General features: G+C 45.1%; 1 protein-coding gene across 1 annotated transcript in view; it reads left to right on the forward strand.

Annotated features, from left to right (window-relative positions):
* The window catches only part of FRAS1 (Fraser extracellular matrix complex subunit 1), a 174,163-nt gene that overhangs the window by 130,116 nt on the left and 31,085 nt on the right, over positions 1-12,962 (forward strand). Inside the window, exons 31-40 of the mRNA XM_037392849.1 lie at positions 1,702-1,818; positions 5,395-5,509; positions 5,997-6,134; positions 6,781-6,813; positions 7,561-7,692; positions 8,392-8,517; positions 9,332-9,579; positions 11,068-11,216; positions 11,655-11,817; positions 12,492-12,627. Of these exons, the coding sequence (XP_037248746.1) occupies positions 1,702-1,818; positions 5,395-5,509; positions 5,997-6,134; positions 6,781-6,813; positions 7,561-7,692; positions 8,392-8,517; positions 9,332-9,579; positions 11,068-11,216; positions 11,655-11,817; positions 12,492-12,627 (1,357 nt within the window). The remainder of the gene's footprint in view (positions 1-1,701; positions 1,819-5,394; positions 5,510-5,996; positions 6,135-6,780; positions 6,814-7,560; positions 7,693-8,391; positions 8,518-9,331; positions 9,580-11,067; positions 11,217-11,654; positions 11,818-12,491; positions 12,628-12,962) is intronic.

Consider the following 12,962-nt stretch of genomic DNA (forward strand, 5'->3'; position numbering starts at 1 on the left):
CATCACCCTCTCATAAAACCTGTGATATTGACTCCAGGTGCAAAGTGTTCTGAGTGTCTTTTTTTAAATTGTTTTGTTTTGTGAGCCCCAAAACCAAGCAACCCTCCTACTTTCTGCAGTCCCTAAGCTAATAATTTAATTTTTGCTATAGATTATGTCTTCATGCAAACAGACAAAAAGGTACAAATACTCCCCAGCAGATGTAATACTAAAATAAATCCTACATCCCCACAGGTTTAACATTCATAAAATTCCTCAGACAGGTCCTTGCTGTTTGCTTGCAAGGTTTAACAGCCTCCCATAATGCTAAGCCTACGTGAACACTTACATGCAGTATTTGTTACATCTGGTTTACAAGTCAGAAGCTATTACTGTAGCACCGGAGAGGCAATTAAGGTAATTTCTAAAGTAATTAACATAAGTGATAATGAGGAATTTGTGAGTGTCAATGTTGAACAAGCTAATCTTTAGCTTAATTGCTACATTCCTCTTATAGAGTATGCATTTTGCATGAGTTAAATGTTTGGTTTTAGTATCTTGGAGCGGTAGCAATAATTGTATGGAAAGCCCGACTGAGAGAGGAAGCTGCACTTGCCTGGGTCACATCAGGAGACCGTAACACATCTGTCTGGGTCCTGAACCTTGGATTGGAGCGTCTCAGAAAGGGCCAACGTGTTGTTTTCCTCAGTATTTTAGCAATTTCCATTCAGGTGACAGCAATGCAGAACAGGTCCAGCAAATGGCTAGAGTTATTTCACTCATTTCAGCAGAGCCTGCATTTTTATGCATTTTCTTGAAATTAAGCTTGTGCTGATGGCTGTTCTTGCACACAAAGTGCTCTATTGAACCCAAGTGCGGACTTCCATCCCTACTGAAAGATAAAGCCATAACCGAGTCTAACAGAGAAGTGGGCTGTGTTTGTCTTATCTCAGAATTGCTGGGAACATTTGCAGGCTGATCTCTAGGGGATGGGTTTGGTCCTGTGAATTTTTACAAACTTAATACAATTTGCTTTATATGTCATTACTGCAGGTTTGCTATTATGAGTTAGATACCAGTGACTTAATTCTGCTTTTATAGTGGCTTATGGAAAATTTTTATGGGTCTCTGACACAGAAGTGCAGCCTGTCTTGACAGATGTTGGGATCACAAGGATCACTGCCAAGGCAGTGCCATTATTGAAAGACCAGTTATTGCCACCTTGTCAGCCCAACTGGTGATCATTTTGAGGGTAGGAGGAAGGTTTAAAAAACCCGGGTTTTTTTTCTGTTCCTGTAATGTAAGCTGTGCGGACAGTTGGAGTAAAATTCCATAGCAAAACTATGACAGTGGTGAGGGGAAGCAGAAACGAATAGCAGGTAGGGAACTGACAAACGGACATCTTCCTAATAAAGAAACTATTTTGTGAAAGTGAACCATTTATAAACTATATCATAAATATATATAAATAAATAACTAGAAAGTGAACTATTTATAAAGTGAACTATTTCTAGATTGTACAGGCAATAATGGAGAAACTGGTTCTTATTTAGGCCATAGTTCCCATCAGCTGCCTTTCATATGTGCTTTGGGTTGGTACCTGCTGGAAAGGTGTGTCTTTGCCTTCCCGGACCAGAAGGAGTGGAGAAAGGCATGAAACTGATCCAGAAATGCGAGAGCGTCCTTTGTCAAGTATCCACTCATGGGACCTTTCCTCCCCAGGTGTCCGGCTCTGCCAGTCCACAAACCAGCTTGAAAAGCCACGTGTTCAACGTTGCAATTCTCCCACAGACGCCCAGAGGACCTCAGCTTTCCCTTGGCTCCTCGCTGCACATGGCTGTAAGTGTGAACTGATGCTGCTGGTTCTGTATTCCCACTCCCCTTGCAGCAGGGCACAGCGACCAGAGCCTCCCCCAGAGCACTAACCGCTCCATGCTGATTCCTGTACTTGCTATTGTCCACGCTCTTGTGCTCGAGTCAAAGATGGAACTAAAGCTACGGAACAGGATATGTGCAGCAGATAGCTAGCTGGAGTAGAAATAGGGAAAAAAGGTCAGAAGAGTAAGTGATGGGGAGGGGGGGAAATACCCATAAAACGTTGAAAAACTCAGTATTAAAAACGATGCATGTATAGACTGGAAAGTAGAGGGAGAGAGAAGAAGAAATACATTTAACATCTTTTTATGGAATTCTTACCCTTTCCCAAGAAGCCATTAGGAAAGGCAAGAGCAAAAAACTGGATTAGAGAGAAAAACTACAGATTCGAGAGCCTGTAATGAATAGAAGTTGCCAGTCATTTCCACTGCAAATTTTATCAGAACTGTAGCCCACCCACATTAGAAAGTTTTCATCCATCATTCTGACATCAGGAACACAGACTATAATGTACGTGGAAAACATTCGGATAAGCCCTAAGCCCATTATATCTGCATCTGTGGAACCGAATTACCTTTTTGTGCAGTATCGACTCTGGGACTGATAAGAGTGGTGTCTCTGATGTAGTTCTTTTCATGACTGTGTTAATTGAAAAAATAACCTCGACGTTTAAAGTTGGCTTTGTGAGCTCTCAGACTTCGGTGCATGCCTTCTCCACGTGTCCCCATCACTACGTGGGGCAAGTCCAGCTTTCCTCTCTGCTTCTTCTCCTGTCTCCTGTTCTTTGATTCTGTAGGGAGAGATCCCGAGTGCATGAGCTAAAGGGCAGCATCAGGGCTCTGCACCCTGGTCATCCGTTGGGACGCACAGAGAGCCAGGACCCCAGAGGAAAGGTGTTTGATTTAGACATCCCCTTGGTTTCATAGCTTTGTTGTGGTCTGTGGGGCTTTCAGAGGGGGAGCAGGATCATAATCCGCTGAGCAGCAGTCCTGAGCTGAGTGAAACAGGGCAGGTGGTGATGAGAAACCAGAGATGAGGACTTGCAAGAAACGTGAACAGCACTGAGGCAGCAGCTACCTGCAGGGAGAGGGAGAGCTGGGTCTACAAACTTGGAACGCGGCACTTAGTCATCTTTGGCATTATTCATTCCTGATGATTTATTTAGAGTGTGTGAGGTGCCAGCGGTATGCTCAGCATTATCAACCAGAAATCCTGCGCCCTTGGGCACTCCCTGACAGACAAAAGCACACTGAAAGGCTCATGCAGTGCAGGAGAGCAGATGTGGCAAACCTCCCAGAGGCAGTGGGTCCCCAGGAGGACCCTCCTAAGGGGAGGCAAAGGATGTCTAAGCCAGCACAGCCTGCCAGGTGTGGGACCAGGAAAGGCCAAAGAAAGTGGTGGGAGAGGGATTAGTGAAAAGTCTATGACACAACGGCCTTGTCAGGGTCTAAAATAGTGGTGACCTTTCATGGGCAATAATAAAACATGCTCAGACTGCTACTTGGAGCAATAGTCAGTGATGTATCTTTCTGCTCTTGACTTTTTGTTGTTGTCATTATTGACAAAATTGATGGGAGAGATGTCTGGCTGAGCCATGCAGCACTGGATTTTATAGCTAATTACACACCACAAAATTCAATAGTGCCATAAAATACGTTTTACTCAGGGGTGCCTTGCAACCTGCAAGTCCTACCTTTGGGAGAGACAAATAGGCCTTGGAGGTAACTCTGAGGCAACCATAACCTTAAATCTTTTCATCATAAAATTGCGCTCCCTTGCATCAACGTGATTGAGTTCTGTTCATTTGTCTTCAAACTCCTTCAGAATTAGACTGGCTTCTCGGCTGAAGAGCAAGCACAAAATGTTAAGTCTTCCCATACCTCTGGTCTTGTCTTCTGAGTGTCCTGCTGAGAAAGGTCAGAGAAAGTCTGGTGATTCTTTGGCAGTTAAACTGGACGTAACATCAATACTGATTCTTCTTCACTCAGGTTACCCGTTTCCCCCATATTGATAAAAGGAGCCTGAGCTTTGCTCTAGCAGGATGCAGACTGAGACTGGGTTTGTGTAGGAGAGAATTTTGTAAAGCATGTAGAAGTCTTGTCCCTTCCCTTCCCAAAGTGGCTATATGATAGATACACCACTGTTTATTTTAAGCCTAATAGTTGATTATGTAGTTAATTTTTGTACAGAGCTATGTACAGCAGTGCTGATAACACAAATAAACTTTTGTCACTTTTGGTTCCAGTTAGATACGTGACACTGTCACATCTAAGAAGGGCTGGCAAGCTTTTACTTACTGCTTCACAGCATTCATTCATAGGCTGTGGTTTCTCCTGTGATGTGTTTGGGTGAAAAACACTGGAGAGGAATGAACTGGGATTTTGGTGGCATGGGGTGACACAAGCTGTTGTCAGGAATCCTCACCTTGCCAGTCTCCAAGCCAATGTCCAGTCTGTCACCCAGGGCCAGCAGAATGGGACACAGATTTGATTGTGAATTAATTACCTGTATCCTTAATTTAGCTTGTTCTCTCCATATTTTGTTTGTGATTATGAAATGAACTGGGTGCTCTTCATATACCCAGCTGAATTATTTAATTCAGTGACTTCCCATAGCTGTTAATTCCACAGGATTAAGGTTCATGAACACATGCTAGTTAACTACTTTTGTGTGCTTAAGTCTGTTTGGGCAGCACTATAATTCCTGTAATGCACTGCCCGTTTGGCTAATGATAATCTTGTGATGGAAAGATCAGAACATTTTTAGACAGATTTAAAAGAAAACGAAAATCTTTGGTTCGTCTGTATTCCAGTGGAAATGGCTGAGTCACTTGCAAGATTTCCTTTAAAAGCAAATCCAGTCCAGCCACGTCAGACTCTACCAGAAAACTATGTAGGCAATGAATTATATGTTCATTCAGGGAGGTTTTGATCAAATCAGATTTTCCTTTATCTCCTCTTAGTTGCTGTAGGTCAAAAAAGAAACTCCTCCACCTGTGAGTGTGGAGGTTGTACATCTGCAGAGGACAGAGTGCACTAAAAAAATGCCACTTTCCTGGACAGCCTGGAAGTGGGGATAAGCTCATAGTTTTGTGAAGGAGGAGGTGTTTGTCTCATGTTCGTATGTTTATAAGCCCCTTCTGATTCTCCAGAAAGGACTTAACAGAGGTCAGACTGTATAGAGCTCTCTTCTGTTGAGCGTGATGGTACCCAGTTTCTGCATTCCATGTTTGATTTGGTTTACAAATGAGCTGGAAGTGAGTTTAGGTGGCCCGTAAGACTCTGGCAGATTTTACTTATTATCAAGCTTTCCTGTCCTCTGTAATCTCCTCCCAAATAGTCCCTGTTCTGTACAAGTTTGAGAGACTTGCTGAAGGTTCAGCCCATCCATCCCTTGTCAGTTTTAGACCTAAGAACTAGGTCTTTAAATTCAAAATTCTTATATTTAACTACAGCAAAGTAAATTCTCTTTCACTGCATTTTGGAGTGAATCTTCCCATGTCTCTGGCCTTGATGCTTATGGTCTGATGTGTTTATTGAGGTGCTGGAGGACCGTGTGACAGTGATTGAGCCCCATCACCTCTCCTTTGTAGACCCGGAGATTCCCAGCGAGAAAATCCTGTTCAACGTGACCGTCCCTCTCCCTCCTGGCCAAGGCAAGTGTACCTATTCAGAACGTGGCAGCTCACTGAATTAATTGCTGTGCTTTCGGAGTGCAGCTAATTTTTCCCTCAGGGTATCATTCTGTGGAGGCATCTGTTAATCTGTTTGGCCTCCATTAGCTTTCAGACACCTTGTTTCTTAACTCTATTTCTTTGGCTTGTTTAGGAGGCAGCTGCAGAGCTCAGACAGTTTTCTTACTGTTGTCTGGAACATATTGACTGTTGTACCCCGTGGCTTTCTGCTTTCCACCTCCCCAGTGAGAGTTTTTCAAAGAAACGGCTGAGGGAGGAATTGCTGTTTAATTTCTCCTGTCCCAGGAGCCCATCCTCCGTGCAGTTACAGCCGTGTGACTCTTTCAGGAACCACTGAAGATGTAAAAAGCAGTGCCTGGGGAGAGAAAAAGAAGCTGTGGCCTTTCATATCTTGTTTTAAAAATAAAATGTCTTCCTCCTGTTAATACTGAGCTCTCTGCCTCCGTAGGTATTGTGGAACATAGAGACAGGCCTCTCTCCCCAGTCAGGTATTTCACCCAAGCAGATATAAACCATGGCAAGATTGCTTATCGTCCGCCGATGGCAGCTCCTCACTTGAGAGAGATCATTGCGTTCTCCTTTGCGGGTAAGGAACTGGATGCGCTTTATAGTGCCTTGTCCAACTGGTAGAGGTAGCTGGACAGCTGGTCTTCCTCTGATCCTGGAATGGCTTCATGGCTGTGTCCGTACTCCTGAGGGCATGAGGCTTGAGGGATACAAAGTAGGGCTCTGACTTGGAGGAGTGTACCAAGAGTTGACCCGTTTTTTGTGACCTCAGTAAGATATTGCCCCGTGGGTTATAGCAGCATTGAGTGGATTATGGGGATACAGCAGTGATCACTGCAGCGTTGAGCATTGCCAACGCTGTTGCTGGATGGGCTGGACAAACTGCTGATCTGCTGCATGGTTAGGGGCTGTTGCTCCTCACTTGCTTGAGATCTTTGTTGCATGGAGGGTTTAGTCCTTGAGATTGAGCCTAGAATTGATGAATATGAACTGAAGCAGTTTAGCCAGGATATTAGAAGATTTCTACTATCAGCGGAGTAACAATCTGGAGCAGGAGGTAGAGGTGCAAAAATAGGAAAAACTTCAAGCATGTTTGATCAGTTGATGCACAGGATTGTGTGATGAAGTGACAGTACTTGCTTTCTCCAAAAGTTGTTCAAGTCCACATCAGTATGTGCTTTCCTGTCCTGACCACAATTACTCTGTGCTTGTTTTTGTCCCGTCAGGTCTCCCAGAGTCAGTGAACTTCCAGTTCACAGGTATGTGAACCATTTGCTCTTTCCTGGCAAAAGCAGTTTCTATCCTTGTGCCCTTCATGTTGCCTGTTACTCCTTGGCCTTTCTTCTGCTGCAAGCACACCTGTGGGTGCTCAGTGAGAATTTCTGGAAATGCACATGCCTGGGGGATATTCATTCATCTGTGTCCCAACAGAGTTTTATAGAAGCTAAGCTGCAGCTTGGTAGAGGCATCTTTTTCCAGTAGTTGCATGGAGTCTGTCCTAAAAGCCTCATTCATTGCTGTTTTCCCCCAGTGTGAACAAGGACATCAGAGTTTAACACTGGTTTGGGGAGTAGGGGTTATAATACAATATGGAAACTTTTCAACAACTAAATTACTACTGATAAGCTGCTTGCTTGTTTAACACATCTTTCCCTTTCCATGTGCTTTCTAGCACAGGTATGCAAAGTGATCCACCAGCGAGGAGAAGTCCACGTTCTGACTTATGAGCACACCTGATGGACACATGGAAGATTCTAGATACACATGCACACACACAGACTTTTGCATGTTACATTTGTCTTGCTGGGAGTTGAGTTAGGAACACAGAAAAATACTGTCAGCAGGGGTGATTTGTGTGTGTATGTCTATAGACAGAGGTGTAGATTGACAAGCTGGGAGAGACATCAGCGATGTGGAGTGGTGATTTTGTACAGACAGGTTAATTTCCCAGGTGAGTCCCTGAAAACACATCCCTGTGCTCAGGTGTGGATTTTGTCTGTCTCTAGTGTCTGATGGAGAACACACAACCCCAGAGATGATGTTTGTCATTCATTTGCTCTCTGCGGAGCAGCAGCCTCCAGTCTTCCAGATCACAGCTCCGTTCCTGGAAGTCAGCCAGGGGGGCAAAGCCACCATTGGTGAGTAGGGTGCAAGGGATGGGGTGCAGAGCTCAGCCTGAGACACAGTGTTTATTGGCAGGAGGCCACGTGGATGGAGCAGAGGAGAGTTTTGGACTCGCTCGCTCTGTCCGTTTAGCTAAGGAGCTGTGCTTGTGCAGGTGTAGCAGCAACCACTGAGAAAGCTGCGCAGTGGTGGGTCAGAAGAGTGCCTGGGGATATGGCAGCACTCCTCCAGCGTGTGGCAGCTTGGCTGAGGCAGGGGAGAGCGGGATCAGGGACCTTTACTTTTTCCCCTCTTAAGCTGCTCTGCAGTGGCTGAACTACCGGTTAGTGGTGTGATCAGGTACACTGGGTTGTTTAACCCACTTTCTGCTTGTGCCAGGAGGTTCTCTGGGGTTTTCGTTGATAAGCCCCTGCTATATGAGCATGTGCACATCTCTCATAAGCTGAGGGTTTGCATAGCTGTCATTTGTGAGCCGCACTAGCAATAACTTCTCTGATGCAACCTCTGATCTGAGCATCATCAGGGGACTAATTATTTTCACAAAATCAGCAAGCTCTTGGGCTAGGGCAGCTCCGGAATTATTTTACTTTTCATGTACTGACTGAATTACAGGGTTTTTGACTCCGTTCACAAAAGCACATAACAAAACCTAAGGGATATTCCCACTGTAGTGCCTGAGGATGCTGAAACCATGCTGTCTTTCCCCGGCACAGGGATCCAGTTAGCCGTGAGCGACACGGATACAGCTCCCGAGGGTCTTTTCTTTGAGCTGGTGAAACCTCCCCATCATGGCATTGTGCTCAAGTACAGCGCAGGCATGCAGGAGCGCATGAGAGCAGGTGAGTTGCGCAGGAGCCCTCCTCAGTACATATTCCTGTCCACATAGCTGGCTTGGTTGACCAGGAGGAGAGAAGTGCCTCTGGCAGATGTAGCTGCATCCACCAAGTGTGTGAATTTGCTGTCTGGAAGCGTGTGATTGCAGGAGAAAGTGCATGAAAGACGTTTTTCCCATTGTTCATTTGTTCACTTCCTGGCTGAGTCAGCACATTTCCTATACCAGCTGCATGTGAGCTAGTTGGCAGTCACTCTTGTGATAACTGTAACCAGCTGCTAATCAAAAGGGATGTTATGTTTTATGTGCTAAAGTAAAAATTATCTGAAGTAATTTACTGAAGTAACGTCATGCAATTTCTACTGAACTCTGTGTAAACCTGTTGTGATCCAGCAGTCAAAAGCTCCTGGGGAGTTTTACTGTTGATTTTGGTGGCAGCGGTTTCCAGCGTGTGATCAGATGAACAAATATTATCTGTAGGAGAGCAGTGCAAGCAGAAGTTGTGGACAGGGAAGCCTTATCTGGCTGTGACAGGCATAAGCTTGCAAAGCAGCTGGGGAAAAAGGAGGATCTGTGCAGTCCCTGAAAATCGTGAAGAGTCACTGTGTCTGAAACCGTGAAGGTTACCACTTTTCCTCTGCCCTGCATATATACTATCTCCTTAATAAATGTCTTCTTAACTCACATCCCTGTAAGGTTGGTATTAAATGCCAGTTTAGTACATGATTAAGTCTTTTCTTAAATTGGGGCCTTAGGTCACTGGAATTGGATCGGTGCTCTGAGCGCAGTATTTCTGAAGTGTGCATTTTCTTTTTGGGAAGGTGACACCTTCACCTATGAGGACGTCACTCGAAATGCTCTGCAGTACGTGCATGATGGTTCAGTAGCAGCAGAGGATAGCATGGAAATCTCTGTCACCGACGGTGTCACCACGGTGACCACAGTGCTGAGGGTGGAAGTGTCCCTGCCGGATAACAACGGTCCACAGCTGGCCCCAGGCTGCTTGCTGGCAATCACCGTGGCTAGTAAAAGCTCCGTGACCCTCTCTCGGTTGCACCTCGCTTACATCGTAAGCTTTCCTCTTTTTCTAAACCCAGTGAATGCAGCCAGCCTCCCTTTCCTTATCCCCCCCCAGACCCTTCACCACACACACCTCTCTGCCATCGGTGTGGATCCGTGGTCGGGAGCTTGGGGTTTGACTGTGTCCTGTAAGCTGCTGCCAAAAAAAGGGATAATCGACTCTTTCATCCATCGGGGTTTTAAGGCTATCCTGTGTTTGACTGTAACAGAGGTGAACTGCCATGCTAAACATGAGAACTGAGCTAATCCCAGATTTTTGTATCAAACAGACTTGCTAATAAAGCATATGGATTTGCTAAGAGATAATCCCTTGAAAATTTCACCTCACCCCCTGTCCAAAATTGCCTGGTTGGTTTTTTTTTTCGGACGTATTTGAAGGGGGGAGGTTTAAGCAACCCAAGACATCACACTCTTTGGTAGCTTGGAGGTGGTCCCTGGGGTTGCATGTGGTACAGGAGTTACCCTGCTGGTGAAGTCCAGAAGGAGGGTGTTTTACTCCTTGTAGATGGTTTAGCAGCAAATGCACCAGTAGTGGATTTCAGGCATGCAGGTACGCTCCCCTTAGGGAGGAGAGATTGCAGTGCACGTGTGAGGCTGGAGAGACCTGAGGTAGTGGCTGTCAGGGAGATGATCAGGGAACTGCAGCGGGTGAGGTAGGATAAGAAGGCAGATGAATGTTTTTTCAAAGGGATCAGTCTGGATGCAAGTCTGGGGCCTGGCCTGGCCTCCTTGTAAGGAGGAAGGCTGACAAGGGAGCTGTGCGGGTTTAATCCGAGGAAGAGAACAGTTAGGGAAAAGAGGATTTCGTTCCTGACCCATATGCTGAGGTTATGATGATTTCTGCTTTAAGTCTTACCTTTCAAGCAGCCAACAGAAACTTTTAGAAAAAAACTGACATCTGAGTTGTGATGGCGTAGAGATGGTTGTATGTAATGTATGTAAAACAAGCCAAAATCGGCTTTTAGTTTCATGTGAATCTGGCTTTTGCAGCATTGCTGTACATTAGCCTGTATTTTACTGTGAACTGAACTTAGCTCTGTGTCTCTGTCTGAAGCACTAGTGGGCAGCCGTTCCTCCCTGTGCCCGCTATCTGCTAAATTTTGGCTCACTTTATCTGGAGTCAGGAAAAGCATAACATAAGTGCTCCAGTCCACTACGAGTATAAAGTAATTTGAAACCAAAAATACTAAGTTTACATCTGGAAGATTGTGTTGATGCAATACAAGGACACAAAGAAAACCTCTCTTGAGTGGAGAGAAAATGAAAATAAATTTTGTGGTAGATTCTGAAAATGTCAACCCCAATTGACTCTGTTCTCATCAGTAGAGTTTCATTTAATATTCATCAGCTGTGGGTCTGACCTGGCTAGCTTGATACATTTCCCTATAAAACATTTTATTCCTCCTTCCATTTTTAGTGGAGGGAAATAAAAGCTAATCTTGTCTTGTTCTGATTTGGTTTGTTGCTTCATGTTTAGGACAACAATTCTCCTGACTCGGAGATACAAATTCAGTTAATCTCTCTGCCTGCATATGGCACCCTCTTACGGACTTCAGGCCCTCATGATGAAGAGCTTTCCAGGGTTTATAATTTCACTATGGAAGACATCAACAGCCAGAGGATCAGGTATCAAAGAGCTATTCTCCTTCAAGCCATGCCAGTTAAAAGCTAGACGGGCTTTCCACAGGGATCTCTGGGCTATGTTATGTTAATACGATGTATCAAAAGATATTTTTTCCTTTCTTGGTCCTGTGAGATTATGAATGAGGGCATTTGCTCTGTGCAGAATTAGGTGTTTATGCATGTCTGAAATGCCAGTAGTTGGTGTAGCTTCAAAGTATGGGAATTTTTTCTGTGTCCACGGTGTCATTGTGATGCTTTAGGTAGGCAACACCTAAAACAGTGGTTTAAAAGAACTCAGGGAATGAACATGAAGGAGAGCTGGGAGCTGAAATACCACCTCTCTTTCAAGAGGTGTGTGTTCACCTCTGAATGCAGGTTGAGATGTATTTGCCTGACCATCAGTGAGACTCCCTGACCCAGATTGTGTTCTGGCTTCCACAGCTACTCCACCACGTTTGAGACCAGCAATCAGCCAGTTACGGACATCTTCCATTTTGTTGTTTTTGATGCTGATAACAACCGGCTTGATAGACAGATGTTCACCATCACTATCACACCTGCCCAGACGATGCCGTCACTCATTGCTTTTGCTGACCATATCACTGTAAGTGGCTACCCAGGATACTAGGAACAGCAGGAGGAATGTCTTAGATGTGAGGAACTGAACAGTTTTCCTGGACTGAGAGGAAGTCACTGAAGAAACATGTAGTTGCACATGCAATCTTATGAGTGCAAAGGGTTAACAAATTACTTGGAGGCCAGGGGAGGCTGACAGTACAGCTCTGAACCTCATCTGCTTACATGTGTTCTAGTCAGGAGCTGGGTTCTCCCTAGGGTGTCCTGTTGGCATCAGTGGAACAAGACTGACTTGCCCCTGTTTAATATTTCGTCCCTTATTTCACCAGCTTGTGTGTAAAAGATGAGCAGAAGTCTGAAAACATCTGGTGCTGTGGACTGATAACACAGCACTTCAGACTCCTTATCAAAACGTTTTGAAGTCATCTCCCTCCTTTCCAGCTTTGCATTCCCCCTCCCTTGCCTTCAAAAGGCTCTCCTCGACAAGAAATGCAGTTCTCGCCTTCCAAGAGGTCAGCATGACTCTGCCAGTTTGCTTCTTGCCCTGATTTCATGCTTAACAAATCTAGGGGAGGATGGGACAGGACTTTGGAGACCGGGCAAGCCTCTTCCATCAAGGCAGGCTTGTTCAGGAACAATTGCTGTGTTGCTGTGCGTTGTGTGCATTGGGTGGTAGTTTTGTCATATGCTTTTGCTTTCCAGGTGGATGAGGGGGGCAGGGTCCCACTGCTGGCTCATCACCACCTAACTGCTGATTATGATGCTGCTGCCAGGGAAGACCTGAGGGTCACAGTTATCACTCTACCTATGTATGGCTACATTGAAAACACTAAGACAGGTAAACTGCTTGGCTATCTCCTCTTCCTCCTGGCTAATGAAAGGGAACATGGGAATTGCCATGCTGAAGCACATTCTAATCTGTCTCAGTGCAGTGTTGGTTGGCATCAGTTGATCATAAAGAGCTTGTAAGGTCAGCGTTACGAGATAAACTGTCTCTGGGGAGCATTTCCTCCTAATTCTGGTTTGTTGAAGACTGGTCTACGTTGTGAGACTGGGGCATTAAGAGCCTTTTCAAGCCCATGTGTTGTATTTTCATCATGCTTTATTTCGGCTGCCCTTGTTACACAGAACAAACTTTGCTAAATCCCTCTAAATGTCCCAGTAAGCTTTAAG

The sequence above is a fragment of the Falco rusticolus genome, chromosome 1 (genome assembly GCF_015220075.1).
Source record: "Falco rusticolus isolate bFalRus1 chromosome 1, bFalRus1.pri, whole genome shotgun sequence".
In the NCBI taxonomy this organism is placed as follows: Eukaryota; Metazoa; Chordata; class Aves; order Falconiformes; family Falconidae; genus Falco; species Falco rusticolus.